The sequence below is a fragment of the Ostrinia nubilalis genome, chromosome 3, assembly GCF_963855985.1.
Source record: "Ostrinia nubilalis chromosome 3, ilOstNubi1.1, whole genome shotgun sequence".
In the NCBI taxonomy this organism is placed as follows: domain Eukaryota; kingdom Metazoa; phylum Arthropoda; class Insecta; order Lepidoptera; family Crambidae; genus Ostrinia; species Ostrinia nubilalis.
Genome location: NC_087090.1, coordinates 6,751,206 through 6,768,585, shown reverse-complemented (window position 1 = coordinate 6,768,585; position 17,380 = coordinate 6,751,206). Strand labels below are relative to the sequence as shown.

Below are 17,380 nucleotides of genomic sequence, written 5' to 3'. Positions count from 1 at the left end.
CAAAGAATAAACGCAATTTGATGACTATACGCTATAGTTACCTAATTTAATTAATTACTAGTCTCCGAAATAAAAACAACAAAACGAATTTATAACAATAAAAATAATCTGTAAACCTACCTTCTTCTTGAATCCATGGTAGGTGTTGGTAGCGTGTCAGCTTTCTTTGAGTGCCGCTTTTCTGTAGGTTGCATGATTTCTGTATATTCATCCTCAACCTCTTGCACAGGCGATGGTGGAAGAGGAGGGAATTTCGGGGACTCCGGTGTCTGTGGCAGTGGTCCCATCTCGTGGCCCATGTTAGGCGACGGAGGCAAGGGGTGATGTCTGTATGAATGCTCAACTATTTGAACATTCAGAGGGAAGTCGCCACCACTCGACACCGCAGAGTCTGATGATGAAGGCTGACGCATTAAGCTGACGGGCACATCCTTCGCACTCGTCGATTTATGCATACTATTAGACCTTCGCCCTGAAGACGAACGGTCGCGACGCTCCATCGACCTCTGATTCTGAATCTCATTATGACTCGAAGATTTTTGTATATCATGTCTCTTTTGTCTCTCTCTAGAACTATAACGGTAATTGTTATCTAATATATCTTTAGACACATCATCACAGTATTCATCCTTATGGATATTCCAGTCTTTAGGTATGTATGGGGTAAAATGTTTTTGGTCCCGACCTTGACTAAGTATAGCGCTAATATTGTTTTCAATTTTCCGCAAAGGAGATGTCTCCCCGCTAGATTCAGGTTCGCCGCTTTCTTGATCCTCTTCCTCTTCGACAGTAGTTATGAGAGCTTGTCGACTAGCACTGTTGCTCTCTCCTTCTCCTCCTAAACTTGGCAGTGAAACTACTCTCACCATGTTCGGAGGCACCATTGTCAGTTCATTGACGGTCTCGTTACATTCAGGCGGTGGCGCCTCCTCAACCTTTCCTTCTTTTATAAGAGATTGTATATTATCGAAGGTCGAAGAATATTTTTTGAAATCAGTGAACCTGTTTTGGGGTGACAGCTTACTTTGCACCACATTATTTTTAGAAATTGCGCTCTTATCACTAGGTACTTTTCTACTTTTAGGGCTATGGCCGAAATATTCCTGTGTAATGTATCTATCGGGTCCATTGTTAAGATCTAAGCTAAGTCTTGATTTGGGCGACGTTATTTCTTTGCTCAGTCTAGAATTTGGTGTGCAGAGATCTATGCTATACCTAGAATTAGGCGTATTGAGTTCACGACTTAATCTCGAGTTGAGATCTACACTGTATCGAGATTGAGGTAAACTCAAATCCGAACTAGGTCTCGAGTTATATGAACCTACGGAGCCTGATCCACTTATTGATATACTAGAGCCATCTATTGACCTCTCTGTGTCTAAACTTCTGTTTAGGCTGTGACTGTGTGTTAGATGACTGATATTGGAAGGTTTATTGGATGCGTTTTTATTGAAACTGGGTAACTGTTTGCGATTCTTTCCCTTTCGTATGACGTAGGTCCCGGAGGCCAGATCTTGTGCGCGCCGAGAGTCTTGCTCGGCGTCGGAGGAGGGGGAAGCGAGAGGTTCGCACGCGGCTATTGGCGGCGGAGGAGGCCAGTATTCTTCACCCCAATCATCATCCACTCGTTGTGGTATTGAACTTGTACTTGAATGTGATTGGTCACCTGATTTTCTTCTTCGCCTGCCAATAACCTGGAAATATAGGAATAGAAAATTATTTAAAAAAAAATAATTAAAAAGAGTTTTAGAAAATATGGTTCAGACAGACTGATTCTGTTGAAAATAGAGTGTAGGTAGACGGATACTAGAGTCAATAGTATGACGGAATAAATATGGTCAAAACTCATAAGCTCGGGAAGCTCATTTCACTTTAAGCGGATAACTAAATAACTGACGGACTTTAAAACATTAAGCTCTTCCTGTCCGGTGGTTGTTATTTTGATAAGATTTCGTATCTAATTATTTAAGTGTAAATGTAAGCCAACACAAAAATGTAGTAGGCTAGGTACTTAGGTACGAGTATACTTAATTCAATATTTTTTTACCTTAGTGCTTCCAGGAGTGAGTAGAGGGTCATCACCATCGAGGGAAACCTCCCAAGCAATGGAGTTTCGTTTCGAAGGCGTGGTCGCGGTGGGCGGCGGCGGCGGGAACGACTCTTCCAGCGAGTCGTCCGAGAAGTGTTCCTCGTCGGTGCCTCTGCTCCGGCAGCCCTCCATGACATCCTCCGAAGAGCCTCTACACACTTCTCTATGCCTCTCCATAGAACCGGCGAGAGTCCGCGGAGGTATCTTGCACTTAGGCGACAGCATCTCATCGGACCGGCTGTCACGTTTCATGCTACCTTTCTTTGTGTTCGAAGGTGATATCTTTTGAATGTTGTACGTCGGAGAATGTGACTTGTTGTATTGGATGTTCGGTCCGGGGTATATTGTGACGGGATGTTCGTTATACGGTTTGTCGCTGAATTCGCTGGAGAAACCCATGAAGGGGAAGACTGGCGGTTTCTCTACGCTGGGCGATATCTTTTGGTTTGGAGGTCTTGGAGGGAGCCACGACGGGGCTTCGGGCGGAGGCGGCCGCGCGCCGTGCTGGAGGGAGGCGAAGCGGTACGCAGTTGCTGGTGGCTGCTGCAAGTGGAACCCGTTGGTGTCGTCATCTTTCTCCCAGCCGTAGGGACGTTGGTGCCTTGTTTTTGGCTGAAATTATAGAACGTGAATGTTTAGCATATTCTTTTGAAGTTGATGTGTTAGATATTATTCATTATATTATAATTCCGTTAGGAGTGATTTCACCACAATAGTCCGACATAAATATTGAGCAATCAATACACAATATTTTGGTAGCGCATTTTCTTACATAACTTTTCAATTCCTATCATTGGAGGTCCGAAAATATTCCTCATACAATTTGATACCATAATGATCATTCTTCATAAAAAATTTAAAACCTACATATTTAAAAACATAATCATTGATATTCATAATATCACTAATCATACACTTAGTTTTTACTAATATTTGTTTTCATATATTTTTCTATACTAACGATCGAAACTCATAATCATTCGAATAAATAACTATAACATTCATAAATGTGATGTATCCTAATATTTGTTTTCATAAATTTATTACTCATAAGTGTATTTATCCATATTATTGAAAATCATGATGTCTATATTCGTATTAAATCGTATTTTAACATTAAATTAATATGAAATGGTCCAAAACAGGCTATATTTTGTGCCACAAAACTAACGTGACAGAAACGAATCGCTGCAAAACCGACTCCACGTACTCTTGTCTGCCCTACCCCTAGAGTGTAATTTAAAAGCCGGAGGCGCGGAGGGAGGGCAGCCCTCGCCCGCTGTAACGAGGCTCAGGCGCCCGGGTGAGCTGGAGCGGCTGAGGCTGGTCGCCGAGGCGCCGAAGGCGCCGATGGCGATCCAAACAGCCGAAGCTGCGGAAGCAAGCGTGGGTGCCTGAGCCTCGTTACGCAAGGGCGGAAGGGCTGCACATCCCGCAGCGCCGGAGACGAGGAGATACCAATGCATGCTGCATGCTTGCTTTCATGCTGCATGCTCTGCATGCTTATCTACTCTATTAAATTATATATGATTTTTTTAAAGATAGGTACGAGTATGTCTGTTATAAAGTAAATTATTCTGAACAACAACATTATGAGTTGAAGTATGTTCTTAGTAACAACATTATTAATTAAAACAATATGATCAATGAATGTTATGAAGAAAAAAGATCTGAAAATAAAAATTATGTATTTTAAATGGTTCTTGGTAGTAACAGTATTGATAAAAAAATTATGATTACTAACTGTTATGAGCTCCGATGGTAGTAATAAAAATGTATGAATAAAAAAAGTATGAAAAATAAAATTATGAAGAGAGATTATTATGAACACAAATCGGTAGTAAGACAAAGAATAGGATTTAGAATTTTATGTGAGCCAATATAGAACCCAATATTTTACCTAAAACGAGTATTTAATTCACAGTAAAAACGATTGTGAAATAAAGAAAAATCGATTGCCACATGACGGAGCATCACATTAATTAGCACGAATGCTGCTTGAAAAACTCAAAGCAATAGGCCTTTTTAATACGTTATGTTAAAAATATAATAAATTACTTACGAATGTAGTTTGCGTTGCGGTTGTGATTCCATTGACGCTGATGATTGAATCCAGTTTCTCTTCCGCTTCTCGCTGTTCAATTGAAATAATTCGCTTAGCTGAATTCGCTGGAGACACCCTGAAATATAAAAACAGCATATTAGTTAAGTTTAATCCACTGTTGGGTGTATTTCAAACAGAACAGTAGAAAAGGATACCGGTAGTACTATTTTTTTTAATAAATTGAATTAAGGGTTGGAATAAGTCTCCTGAGAATTGCATAGGTGAGCTAATTAATTAAGTGGGGCAGTTATATGATGAAGTGGAGGGTTGTATTCGAGTGGGATAGTCCCTACCGGGAACCGTATTTTTTTGAGTTACTGCGTAATCATAGGCCTCGTCAAATACTATTAGGTTTGAAGAGTTGACAAGAAAACATCGTGCAATTTAATTTATTAGTAGTCCGGTAAAATTAGCATAAAAACAGGGGTAAGGTTGCAATATTCGCACACAGCTGAAAATTGCTACGATTGTTCGGAAACACCATCCTAGATGAAATGTGAAAATATGTATGTAAAAAATATAGTTCCTGTGAGCCAGTGAACATGGACAATATGGACATGGCTATCGAGTTTGACATATTATTCGCTTGTAGGTACTAGGTAGGTATGTGATCGCTCTTGTTAGTCACTTAGATAAAATTACCTACTATGACCACGAGTCTTTATCACATTTAGTACACGTTTTATTAAAGTGTTTGAGTAATGCAATTAGGTAACCTTATCACCCTTGAAATGAGTAACGGACTACATGCGGCTGGGTGATGTACTTTTAAATTGAAGTTGAAGTTTTGAACTGCTAGGTCAAAACATTTTTTATAGTGTATCTCGTGGTGTGGTATCTCGAGAAGAGTTGTAACAGAGGTGGGTCAGTTGGGTTGTAACAAAGTCATACTCTGAACCTCAGACTGTTTATTGAGCTTGCGACTACGCGGATTCGTTGCTCTTTCGACACTAGAATTTGTGTGAAATTGTCAGCTCACTAACTGTTAACAAATCGACTTTGTGACAACTCACCTTTGTCACAACTCGCCTCGGTTTCCCCTAGTTATACATTATTGTCTACGGGTGATATGCAAAAATGAACATACATTTGATTCAGATTAACTACATAGTTAAATACGAAATTACGTACTTTGGGAGCAATGTAGAGATGATCCTCTCCGCCTCCTCGGGCGGTGGTGGCGAGCGCGGCGACGGCGGGTCCGGCGGCGACGGCTCTTCGTGCTCCTCCGTCGGACGGAAACCCAACGCGAACTTCGCCCTGGAAACACAAAACACCAGCTTTTAGTTTGTTTTCTTTGACTTAATCACTATCGTTAATGCTAAGTTTTTAATATTGATTACGTTTAAGTACATAAGAAAATTGATATTCTTGTTGTTCGTTACTTCCAAATACGAGTAGGTACGAGCACAGAACATAGAAACCTCTTTCTATGTTCTGTGGGTATGAGTAATAACTAGAGATGGGCCGACTAGTCGCCGACTAGTCGGGAAAGCCGACTATTCGGCATCATTTGTAGTCGGCCGACTAGTGACGACTATTCGGCAAAATATGCCGATTATAATCGGCAAATTACAAAATTAAATAATATGTGAATAAAATAAAACTCATAATCACCAAGACGATTAAGAGGTCAAGGGCGTTTATCTAAACCACTTTTGACTGCAAAAATCAGTCAATAGTGGTTACACCTGATTTAAAATTTTGGCAATCAGTCTAAATTCATACAAAGATTAATTAAAAATACCAGAAAATCATGACAAATGTGTAAAGTTTGTGCAATTTGTCCATATAAAAATTATGACACTTTTTTTTCGGGGAAAAAAAATGCATGGAATTGCATACCTACCCTGCGGGGAAGTGGTAGATTATGTGGTGCTCCTCTCATCGGAAGGATGAGGAATACCCACATAAATATCCCCTGAGCTCCGTCAATCGCCTTAGTGTGAAGAACTATGGGGATCTGGACAAAACCATCAACTATCACAGTGCGTCCCGGCAATTGCCCACCTGTATGGCGGGCCCTGCCTATCCGACGGTGGTGGTAGTCTGTGCAATGCAGGCGGGGGTACCCCCACGCCCTCAGTTCACTGACCATCACCGTAGAGAGTGGAGAGGAATCAGTGGGCCTAGGATGCGCGCCGCGATAAGCGGTTATCACGCCATTTTATCAATTTCCCCAAACATTTTGACGTCGATAAGAATTTCACGGCGCGCATCCTAGCCCAACAGGAGGCGATCTAATTGTCACCTCCCCTGACCCCTCCGCTGTCGAAAATTATGACATTTACCTTTTGACTGCAAAAAATCAGTCAAAAGTGCTTTTGCCTGATTTAAAATTCTAGCAATTAGTCTAAATTCAAATCATCAAAAATGCATGGAATTGGACCCACCCCGCGAGGACAGGGTAGATATGTGGGGCTCCTCTCATTGCAAGGATGAGGCATACCCACTACAACAACCCCTGTGCTCCGTCGATCTCCTTAGTGCGAAGAACTATGGGAATCTGGACAAAGCCATCAACTACCACAGATGAACCCTGGCTTATCGCCGGGAGGGACGGTGGTGGTGGTCCGTGCAATGCAGGAGGAGGCGCCCCCACGCCCTCATCTCGCTGACCATCACCATGGAGGGTGGAGAGGAATCAGGAGGCGTCATATGGTCGCCTCTGACCCCTTCGCGGTCGAAAATGAAGATATTTACCGTACTGCAGTAATGTTGCTTTATATTTTTTTCTCAGATTTTTAGAAATCTTATTTCTTAAGAAATTCTTATTTCATTACGAAATCTAGATATTATTCTTCCGATATTGAGATGGTATTAGAATGATCGGCATTGCCGACTAGTCGGCCGACTAATCGGCAATTTGAAAACCGATTAGTCGGCTAGTCGGTTAGTCGGCAAAGACCATAGTCGGCCCATCACTAGTAATAACTTAGCTTTGACCGAAGATCACTTTCTAGTGTTGGACTGTATCTGCTGTAGGTAGGTACATTACTTACGATTATAATCCACTGTCCATCTCACAGCTGCTGATGTAACTGCTAATGATTCACTCATTAGTTATTTAATTGTTCTAACCTTCTGACATAACATGCTCCTGTAGTAACATATCCATTGTGGGCTGTCATTCACGATGGCTGGACTGCCAGTCGTAACCGGTAAGCGAAATGGGGGAGAGGTTTTCCTTTATTGGGTTCTTTCGTTCTTTTTGCTAACCTTTTTATGCTCATATCTTTAATGGATGGATCGTCCCTTGATGTGTGCTTCGAGAGAGTTGAGTTGTCATTGATGACCGGCGAGGTAGATGATTTCATTATACACACCTCGAGAGTCGTCTTCTGCTATTCAAATTCTTATATTACTTGGAGGATTGCGCATCGAGTCATCAGTGACTGGTTGGCTAGGTCAGGGTGGCGGCTGAGGTAAAATATACTTGTAATAAGACAAGTGTCGTTAGATTACCTTCTGCCGTTCATGCTCATGTATCCATCGTCCTCGGAGGTGTGCCCGGCGAGCGGCGAGTCGTCGTCGGTGGCCGGCGTGGCTGGCGTGGCCGGCGTGGCAGGCGTAGCCGGCGTGGGCGGCGCCGCTCGCGCCTCCAGAGACGGCGGCTCCCCGCCCTCGTCGTACTCGCTCAGCACCTGGTCCAGCAGCTCAAGCGACCGTTGCACGTCATCGCACCCTCTGGAAGACGCAACAATGTCGTTTAACCAACGCAAGACCAAACTAAAGGGACGCTCCAGGCTAATTTGTTGTTTGCACATGCTCATTACGAAGAGGGCTTACAGAAGCCAAAGTATTTAACGCCTAAGTTCTTAGACTTAAATAACGTAATAAGGATTTTGTGTCTAGGGTTGGATGTTTCTGTTAAATTTTGAACGAAATGATTTTGTTTTTTTCTTGCATTTGTTTTGTTTTAATGAAGACATGTCTTAGCCATGCATAAATTCAATATTATCGAATTATAGTTATTACGTAGGTCCTATCTATCTACCTATGTATAAATCTAGGTTATGTCTTATATTCACGCGGAGTGCAAAAGTGTTCAAACAAATGTAGTTAACTTTTATTTTTAAAACTGTTAATTTTTAAAACATTCTGTTAAATAAATTGGTCTCTCTTGTGTGCCGATGTCCGACCCAGTAACCCACTATTGTCAACGGGTGTTATGCAAAAATGAACATAAATCTGATGCGGATTGACTAGTTAAACCCAATTTGCAATCCTGCAATTTCCGCAACGGTTTTCTTGTCGGGTTGTCATACTAAATAAGATGGTAACAAGTAGCGGCGGCGAGCGAGGTCGAGCCAGTCAATTCCCCGAGATAATGGTAAATTGAACTCATTTCCTCCATGAACACCACTTGCCCCGCCTCGAGAACACTTCCTTTAGCTGCACCATTGGAACTGAATTAGAAAATAACGACATCATAGTTAGATTATTCTTCGTTGACGATATTCTATCGTCAAATATTTTATCAGCAGAACATAAACATTATTTATTTTCCTTGTTTGAATAATTCTACTAATAAAAATATTAAAACGTCTATGTTTAGAATTTCGACATCTTACGGCTGCAGATGCTATCATTTATGTCTGACTGCTACTGATTTTGAAACGGAAAGGTCAACATTCGAGAAGGAAAGTAAGATTTTCCAACGTAAGTGATTGTATTACACGCTTACGGATACGACATTAATCAGATTAATTGTTGTGTAATTTTAAATTGGAGAACTCAGGAAATAAAAGTGTGAAATTCTGAAAACAGCAAAATAATATTTTATAAATAAAATAAAATAGAATTAGTAAAAAAGGACATTCCACTCTGTGCATAACATCTCCGTGAGTCAGCCAGTGAGGCGTGCTGGTCTAAGAGAATTCATTATGTTTAAAGGCAGCTTGTCCTCAGCGCTGCAAAGTGGTTCTAGTGGAAGGCACAAAGCAACCCTTTTGAACGAAGAGGTGCTCGCGCCATCTCTCGATAAGCGCTCGCCGCGAAATGGGGGACGCTCTCTATATTTGTTCGATGAACTGCGACTCGCTTGGCATTTATAATATTTGAATGAATTACATTTCCTTATGAAATCTTTTGACTAGAACTTTTCGTTGAAAAGTTTTACACTGCACAGGAATATTTTGCCAACACACAAAGGAAATACGAAATCGAGTAAATACATAACTACGAGTATAAACAGTTTTTTAAATTAGTTCGTGAAACACAGTTGACTTTTGTTTTGTAGAGACTTGTCGCAGCCGAATTAGTGTTGTTTAGTATTTATGCATTATTTTACTGTCTCTAGGTCTGCAGTTCTCATATTATGGTGGTATAGCTATGTAACTTCATGCCTATAAGATCATGCCCATGTTTATCAGTTTAATAATTCATATCGAGTTTCTTGCCACAAATAGCGCTTGTTCAGAGTAGATACCTTACATACGATAACTGATCAACCGATAGGAGGCAAGTTAATTTTATTATTTAATTGGAAATTTCTATCTTTGGATACAGATTTAAACCTTAATTGGACTCTCATGTAATTTTCATGTAAATTATATATTAATATCTCGCAGAAATCTCAAAAATATCGGCAAAGATGTTTTAGGGCCGCGTAAGCATCTATTTTAAGGGTCACTTCACTTGTCTTGAACTGAAAAAATCCTCTCGTTTGAGGGCTCTCGGAGGTGTATCGCGCGCCGCGTTAGAAGCTCCGATATCTCGAGAGTGTCGTATCGCGACCGACTTGTCTCCGCGGCGATCTCATCGAGAGCTTCATTAGAGTCCAAACTAATGATCCCGCTGTATCACTACGACCTGGGGCTTTCCTTTTTCTCAGTATATTTTCCGATAAAGTCAAAGACAGACCTATATTGCGGATGAGGATTGAAAGTTCGAAAGGCAATTGAAGATTTTCTTTGATTATGTATTTTTGTGTTTCTCATGTATTGAGAGGAAGCATTAGTTACACATCTATCACTTTTAAGAAATAGAACTTGACTAAAGTTATCCTTTTACATTCTGCATGCCCGCGCCCTGCAGCAAGTAGAGTGTAAACGCAGCACCGTTCTCCAGATGCGGGCGCTTTCGAAAATAAATAAAGCTAGCAAGACGAAGCCATTGCAGGTTAGTGTTTCTTATATCGCCGGTAACAATATCGTTTGGTACTCGGCGAGGCGATGGCGGCTGTAGGTGTGCGTGCACTGTGTCGTGGTGCCACAAAGCAGAGCACTCAGCATGAGTGCCGCGGCGGCGCGTGCCAGCCTTTGTTTTATTTCACCCACACTACTTCTCTTTCGAAACTTTTAAGGGGGACTTCAAATTGCGTTTCTCTCGACATGAGTTTGTTTTGTGATGATTAGTTACAATTTAGGCTATTCTTTTGCATATTCGAACGACTTGTATGGTTACAGTCCTGCAAACTTTCTCTTAGCTTACCTACTATTGGAAATATTGGAATAGGACACAAAGTTTATTTCATTCTTTGCTCAAACAATAATAGATCAATATCGTTGATTGAAAATTGAGTGGACACAAGGTAGAACGTGCTTTATCTGGAAATAGGTTAATCCTTATCTCAGGATAAAATTGATAGCAGGTTCGCAGCGTTTTAGATAAAGCAACTGAGTGTTTAGAATACATAAAGAGGGGGTTTCCCAGCTGTAGACTATTTAGGACGTTTTCCATACTTATCTGAATATGTGATCTTATCAAAAGATATTTATTTTACTAATTGTAAAACAAATGTTATTACTAACAAGGCTACTTAATATTTGAATATTGTTTCAGAATTACCAAACATTACATAGAAGTCATAACCGCAAACCACTTTAAGTGCTTGACGGAAATAACCCGCGTTCAAAACGGCCATACTATTTCGTACCGCGAACTATTCCCGCTACACTAAGAAACTTCCGCTTGTTCACATCATCGCTCGTAGGCCTACATCTTGATATGGCGAGGTGGGTACTATTTATGCGGAAATGAGTGCTGCGAGGCGGAAGTGCAAAGCCTCCCCGCCCTTGGCGCGCACCCCCGGCCGTCGACCCCGCCCGCCTACGTCATGCCTTCGGCTTTGGCACTGCATCTCGGAAAAATCACTCGAAGATCAATCAACAGCGAGTACATATGCATGGATGGTGACTGGGCGATGTGTAAGTGATCGGAACTTGGCAACAAACATTTGGCTAGCTCGATAATGTAGGCTTACAATCGGCATAAATCCCAATATTATGAACGATCACAACAAAATAAAATATCTACAAATACAGTTGAATTTCAGTGCGATTTCTTGTGCAACCGTTTATTTTGATAACTTCGAGGCTTTTCAAATATCTTTCAAAAAGAAAATCATTAATAACAATGTTATACGTGCGCGTGTGCATTATTACACTACAAATACATTATGTAGAGATAGATTAAGTAGTGTGCTTAACTGTTCACAGCACCATCAAGAAGTTTTGATTAAGTTTTAAGTAGAACAACATTTTCGTGGTTTATAAAATGAGTTTAATCATAGACTCTAATTCAACTCGTACAAGTGTAACCCCGAACTTCGCTCGAGCTCCCAGCACGGCCGTAACTCAGCTAGTTTTTAAAGTGTACAGAACTTGCCCAATTAGTTGATGCCAAAACTTTTATGTTGTTAGCGTTGTTCGGTACAGCTCAGAGATTTAACGGCCACTAACTGATTTAGGTGTTTCCTTTGTACATTGTAACAAACAAGTTTTAAGGAAAAATAACCGATTTATCAATAAAAAAGATGATGCCATAGTGTGCGTAGATAATATAAATCTTTATTACAAGGATCACAATATGACATGATACGTGACCGAAATTCAGCTGACATTATTAGGGAAAATGTTTCCTCTAAAATGGAATGGTTTGCGAATATTGGTACCATCTACAATACGGGCGTACCGGTCAGGAAATTGGAAAATACTATTGGGTATAGCTCTCGTAAATGACTGTTGTGGACTATGGATGGGCCATTTTCACCTCCGAGAGGAGGAAGGTCTCTATCCCTATCAGAAGTTTCGTTATGGCGGATTCTATTAATTTTCTACCGGCAGGTACGCACGAGAATGCCGAAAACAGAATAACTTTATTAATAATACTTTCTCCTATTTCGACAGACTATCAGGCTCGCTCCGAACTGCATTAACAAGTCGGACGTGGAGGTAATATTGTTATGCTGTTAATTGTAATCTGCCGTGATGGTGCAAACTAAACTTCGGCAATATGTAAAAGTATTCTCATTAACCTTTTTACGTCTCACGAGCCCGCGGCCCCATCGGGGTGGAAATCGTTTTTCCTTTGATGAAGTGGTATTTGTGTTGCTTTTGTTGAAAAATAATGAACTAAAAAACTTTAGTTTAGTTCTGTTAAGTATTTTCAACAAAAAGTTAAGCGTAATAACTAAGTACAAAATAAAAATAAACATGAGAATTTCCACGACCATTCCAAGTTGACTTTTCCGGAAAATCCTAACCATCTTTCATGTGTCGGAAGGAAGCTCTAAGGACATGCCAATAAGCGGCGGGCTGTAACAACACCTAGCACAAACAAGCCCCGGAAGCAATTCCACTCCTCAGCACATGCTCTAAGGTTGACATTCCAAATAAGCTTTTACTATTATCGGCTGCACCGACTTAAAGCAATTTTGTGTGTCAATATTGAACCTTCAGCTTGTGGAAACGATGTTCCAATAAAATGAGTTAACTATCCACTGACGTTATTGCAGCAATTCTTTCCGTGTCGTTTATTTACCGTAGCACCGTAGTGGTTAAATGTTATTTAAAGGGAAATATTTTGAAGAGAAAACTTTTTCAGTAAAGTTTGGCAGTTTGTAATTTGATTAAGTTATCTTGGGAATGAATTAGGATTTGCTTACTATTGTAAGCAATTCAATTTGAGTTTAAACACCTCTCAAATCGTAGAATATTGCCAGAGAACGGACCAATCTGATTCCAATTACTTAGGTATCCTAGATATTGCCGATGTCAATCTCGCTGTAATAATAGGAATTGGATAAAGATTAAGGTTGGGTTGCACCATTTGGGTTGCAACTTTAACTTTCACAAACGTCAAAATTCTGTCAAATTCCATACAAAAAGCACCGGTTATCGTTATAGTTACCGTTAAAGTTTGGTGGTGCAACTCAGCCTAAATGAGTTAAATAACAGTTTGTTTTCCTATTCAATATTTACAAAGGACATTGTCAGAAACCGCCTAAAAAACCGCCCAAAAACATTAACCCATCATAATTATTTTCTATTTTTTTTAATACATTAAGCACCCTTTCATTCTAATGGACACTTAAGCATTGAAAAATTAAATAAATAAGTCTTTTAACGTTTATTCTATAATACTATTACAACTTCCGGACGTTTTGGTGCGTGGCATGGTCTAAAACCTATCAAGTTCCATAATTTTTGCCGATAAAATCTGTACGAGGCATTACCGTACTTTATTGCTGGGAGTCCATGTATAGTGATGTTCCTGCGGCCATCATAGACAATAAAATATCGATTTTGAAAATAAAATAAATCGATTAAACTGCTTTGAAGACTAGATTTGCGTTAAAAGCTAAAAAGATATTGACAGTTTGACACTATTACAAGAAGATATCTAAAGTGTCCAACTGGTCGAAGGTCGTAAATAAAATAAAAATAATTAGGACCATAAACTGATATTCATGGTATCATAACTGTAAAAGTGTCAGAATCCGATGTTGAATCCAATGCCAGTTGAAGTGTGAGAAACATATATATTTTTTTTTTATGTGACAGGAGGCAAATGAGCAGACGGATCACCTGATATCAACCTAGTATAGTTGCCAGTCTCTCATAATCTATGCCAATGAGGGTTTTCGCGATTGAAAAATCCGCCAGATGGCAATACGTAGACGTGAGGTCCAAATGCTGCATGATTGGTTATTTTTGACATGACATTGACAGATATCCACAAATCATGCAGCATTTGGACCTCGCGTCTACGTATTGCCATCTCGCGGATTTTTCAATCGCGAAAACCCTCATTCATAGCACATGTATAATAATAGACCAAATGAACTTTTATAGATTGTGAAAGAGAAGATAAAGATTTTATTATTTTATTAAAATCTTGCCACGAGGTAGTTTTTCAGTAGAAACCAGGATTGGATAATCGCTACAGGCAAGTATCAGAACATTTTATAAATATTTTTAATCGATTATATCCATGTGAATCGTTTTAATAAATTGTCATTTTACTTTTTCAATTAAAACTTTTTCAATCCCTAGTCTTGTCAAACTGTCATAATGTCAACAAATTATAAATGTCACGTCAGTTGACTCAATTTCAGTCTTCTGTGCGTTTATTGTATTTTTATTTCAATGAAATAGTGCTAAAGGGTTAGTACTAAAACTGAAAGCCTTTTTTCAGAAAGAAAACCAATGTGGTGCCCTTATTATTCATGCTGTTTGAAAGTTACAAGTCAGTGATACAGAGTTGCCGACATTATAACTCCGTAGTGATACCATACCAAAGAAGAAGTTTTCCTAAACACTTGTGTTGTTTTTATATGTGATCGAATAAAAAGGATTAATTCTACTGCTCAAATGGAATAACTTATCCCAAGAGACCGAATATAAAAAAAACCTCTCCATAGAAATTATCACCATCACGAGGATGTGAATTTTTTTGAGAATTTGATATTGGTCCTGTAAGAAAAGTTGTTGTATTTCAGTAGTAGAATCAACCCTTCTTGTTTCATCAGCAAGAGTAACTATAAAAACGCCCTGTAGGTAGGTATTATTAAGCTGAAGAGTTTGTTTAGTGTCAAAGACTGTCACACAGTGTAACTTAAATTGGCATATTATGATAATGAACATAAAAACTTAAATAAATATTTATGTTAATATTTTTTCTATTTATTTATTTTCCCAAAGCTTCACAGTGACAGCTGAAACAGCAATACTGTTAACAAAACAGTAAAACTAAACTTGGAACAAACTGTTACAAATATGAGGGGTTTAATATTTTACAAATTAAAATAAAACCGCATGTTGCTTTACTTTCTCGTATAGGTAATAAATGTAATTAATGGCTAGATTATTAATGTTACTTTGTTACCCTCAATAGTGAGGAAATCTTATAAAATGGTAACCCTGATTTTTATTGTCATTCAAGTGCTCTTTCTTCGCATAGGCTTCTGTGATTTGGCCAAGGGCCACACACATTGCGATAACATTATGCGACATTGATTTGACAGCAGCGGAGTGAAGTCTTGCGACTATGCAAAATGATACCCTGTAATCGTAGCGCATACAGACATAGACTGGGCGGGGCACATAGCTCGTAGAGCTGATGGCCGCTGGGGCAGGAAAGTTCTTGAGTGGCGACCACGAGCCGAAAGACGTAGCGTGGGCAGGCCTCCCACTAGGTGGACCGACGATCTGGTGAAGGTCGCGGGAGGTGCCTGTATGCGAGCGGTGCAGGATCGGTCTTCGTGGAAATCCTTGGGGGAGGCCTTTGTCCAGCAGTGGACGTCTTTTCGGCTGAAACGAACGAACGAACGATACGTATTACCACTATTTACCAGACATTACTATTTATTGCATACTCGCCGGATTACACGTAGGAGCACGCGCGTAACAGCTTCGGCCTTGCATTATTATAAGATCTTGTTCCGCCCTTTTACGAACTTCCTCCGTGAGGATATCCCCGCCGAATTCTATGATGAACCTATCAAAAGTCATATTCTGCAATGTCAACCCACCACAAGGTGGACCGACGACCTGATAAAGGTAGCGGGAAGGCGCTGGATGCAGGCCGCTACCAACCGTGCGATGTGGAAGTCATTGGGGGAGGCCTATGTTCAGTAGTGGACGTCCTGTGGCTGAAATGATGATGATGATGAAGAAATGAATGAAAATGACAAATCTTCGCACGTGTATAATACCGTGCCAAAGTAATCATATAATTTTGGCACCTTAATAACTATTGCCGTTTTTGTTGTAAAGATCATGCAGCGCTACTTGCGGATATTATTGGAAAGAAAACTATGTGGGCTCTAGATCTGAAGCCGCTTTAACGAACACGAAGTGCTCATACAATGCGGCGTATTTTCTTCCAGTCTTTAGTCAGGACTTTAGTCGAATTAAAACCCCGGTTGAACGTGATATAGCCGCACTAGAATACGATGCTTTTTTGCATAATCGCAAGACTTCGTTCCGGTGTCGACCGAATGTTATCATGATGTATGTGGCCCAGGGGTTACCGTAGCCGCTAAGGTTTGAAACTTCTTGCTTAAAATATTGTAGTCTTTGGCATAGACTACGATGGTAGTCATGGAGATAGGAGTTTGTTATCTCGTGTCAGATGTAAATGGTGAAAAGAAAACTCATGATTCGTGGTATTTTTATGTAATATGTAGGTATTTTATAAAAGTGGAACCCCGAGTGATCTCCAAAACCCATTCTATTATTATATACGATTCGGCTTCGATATCTATAATACAATAGGAGTTTATTTCATGTGTCAGATGACAAGGGTGGAAACAACCTACGATTCATGTTGTTTATTTACGTGCAATATGTGGGCATATTGTAAAAGTGGAATTCCGAGTTGTATTTCTAAAACTTGTTCTATTATTTTATACTATTTGGCTGCGACTCGGCGTGACGACAATACAAAACATTTTTCGCGAATCGGTGTTCATACATTCACACAATACATTAGACGCCATGTTGTCATAAACGACATATTATAAAATCGCTGTGATTTAATATTCTTAATCATTAATTTTATGGCAAGTGTCCATCAGGAATCATTGTTCTTACACACAGAATCGTATTATTTCGCTTTCGGGTAGTAATATGTCAAAATTGTTGGTTCTTTAGGCGAACAATGTATGGAGAACGAACATTGTCCTTTGTGAACCGTTAAGGAAAATATCAAGACCAAATAAACAAGATATGAAAATCTTGGTCTCGCAATGTTTAAGGTAACATTATCCATAAAACTTTACTTCTTGTTCAGATAAGTAGCTCTAATAACGATATTGTTTGTACGATTGAAAATCTACATGTCTGACCTATAGACCAAATTCTAACCACTTCCAGATGACCTCGAAGGTTCAAATTTGGCATCCAGAAAGGTAGTTATGTAAATACAAAGGAACAAATAAAAAACCAGTAAATTTTAAC

The 17,380-nt window shown here is 39.7% G+C and overlaps 1 protein-coding gene across 4 annotated transcripts in view; it reads right to left on the bottom strand.

The window, feature by feature from the left end:
* Nucleotides 1-17,380, bottom strand: part of LOC135087757 (uncharacterized) — a 175,221-nt gene that overhangs the window by 51,226 nt on the left and 106,615 nt on the right. For all 4 annotated transcript variants that reach the window (XM_063982536.1, XM_063982537.1, XM_063982538.1 and 1 more), the window contains 5 exons: nucleotides 7,659-7,880; nucleotides 5,325-5,453; nucleotides 4,152-4,269; nucleotides 2,048-2,701; nucleotides 121-1,694 (listed from right to left, as the gene is read on the bottom strand). In XM_063982536.1, the coding sequence (XP_063838606.1) occupies nucleotides 121-1,694; nucleotides 2,048-2,701; nucleotides 4,152-4,269; nucleotides 5,325-5,453; nucleotides 7,659-7,880 (2,697 nt within the window). The remainder of the gene's footprint in view (nucleotides 1-120; nucleotides 1,695-2,047; nucleotides 2,702-4,151; nucleotides 4,270-5,324; nucleotides 5,454-7,658; nucleotides 7,881-17,380) is intronic.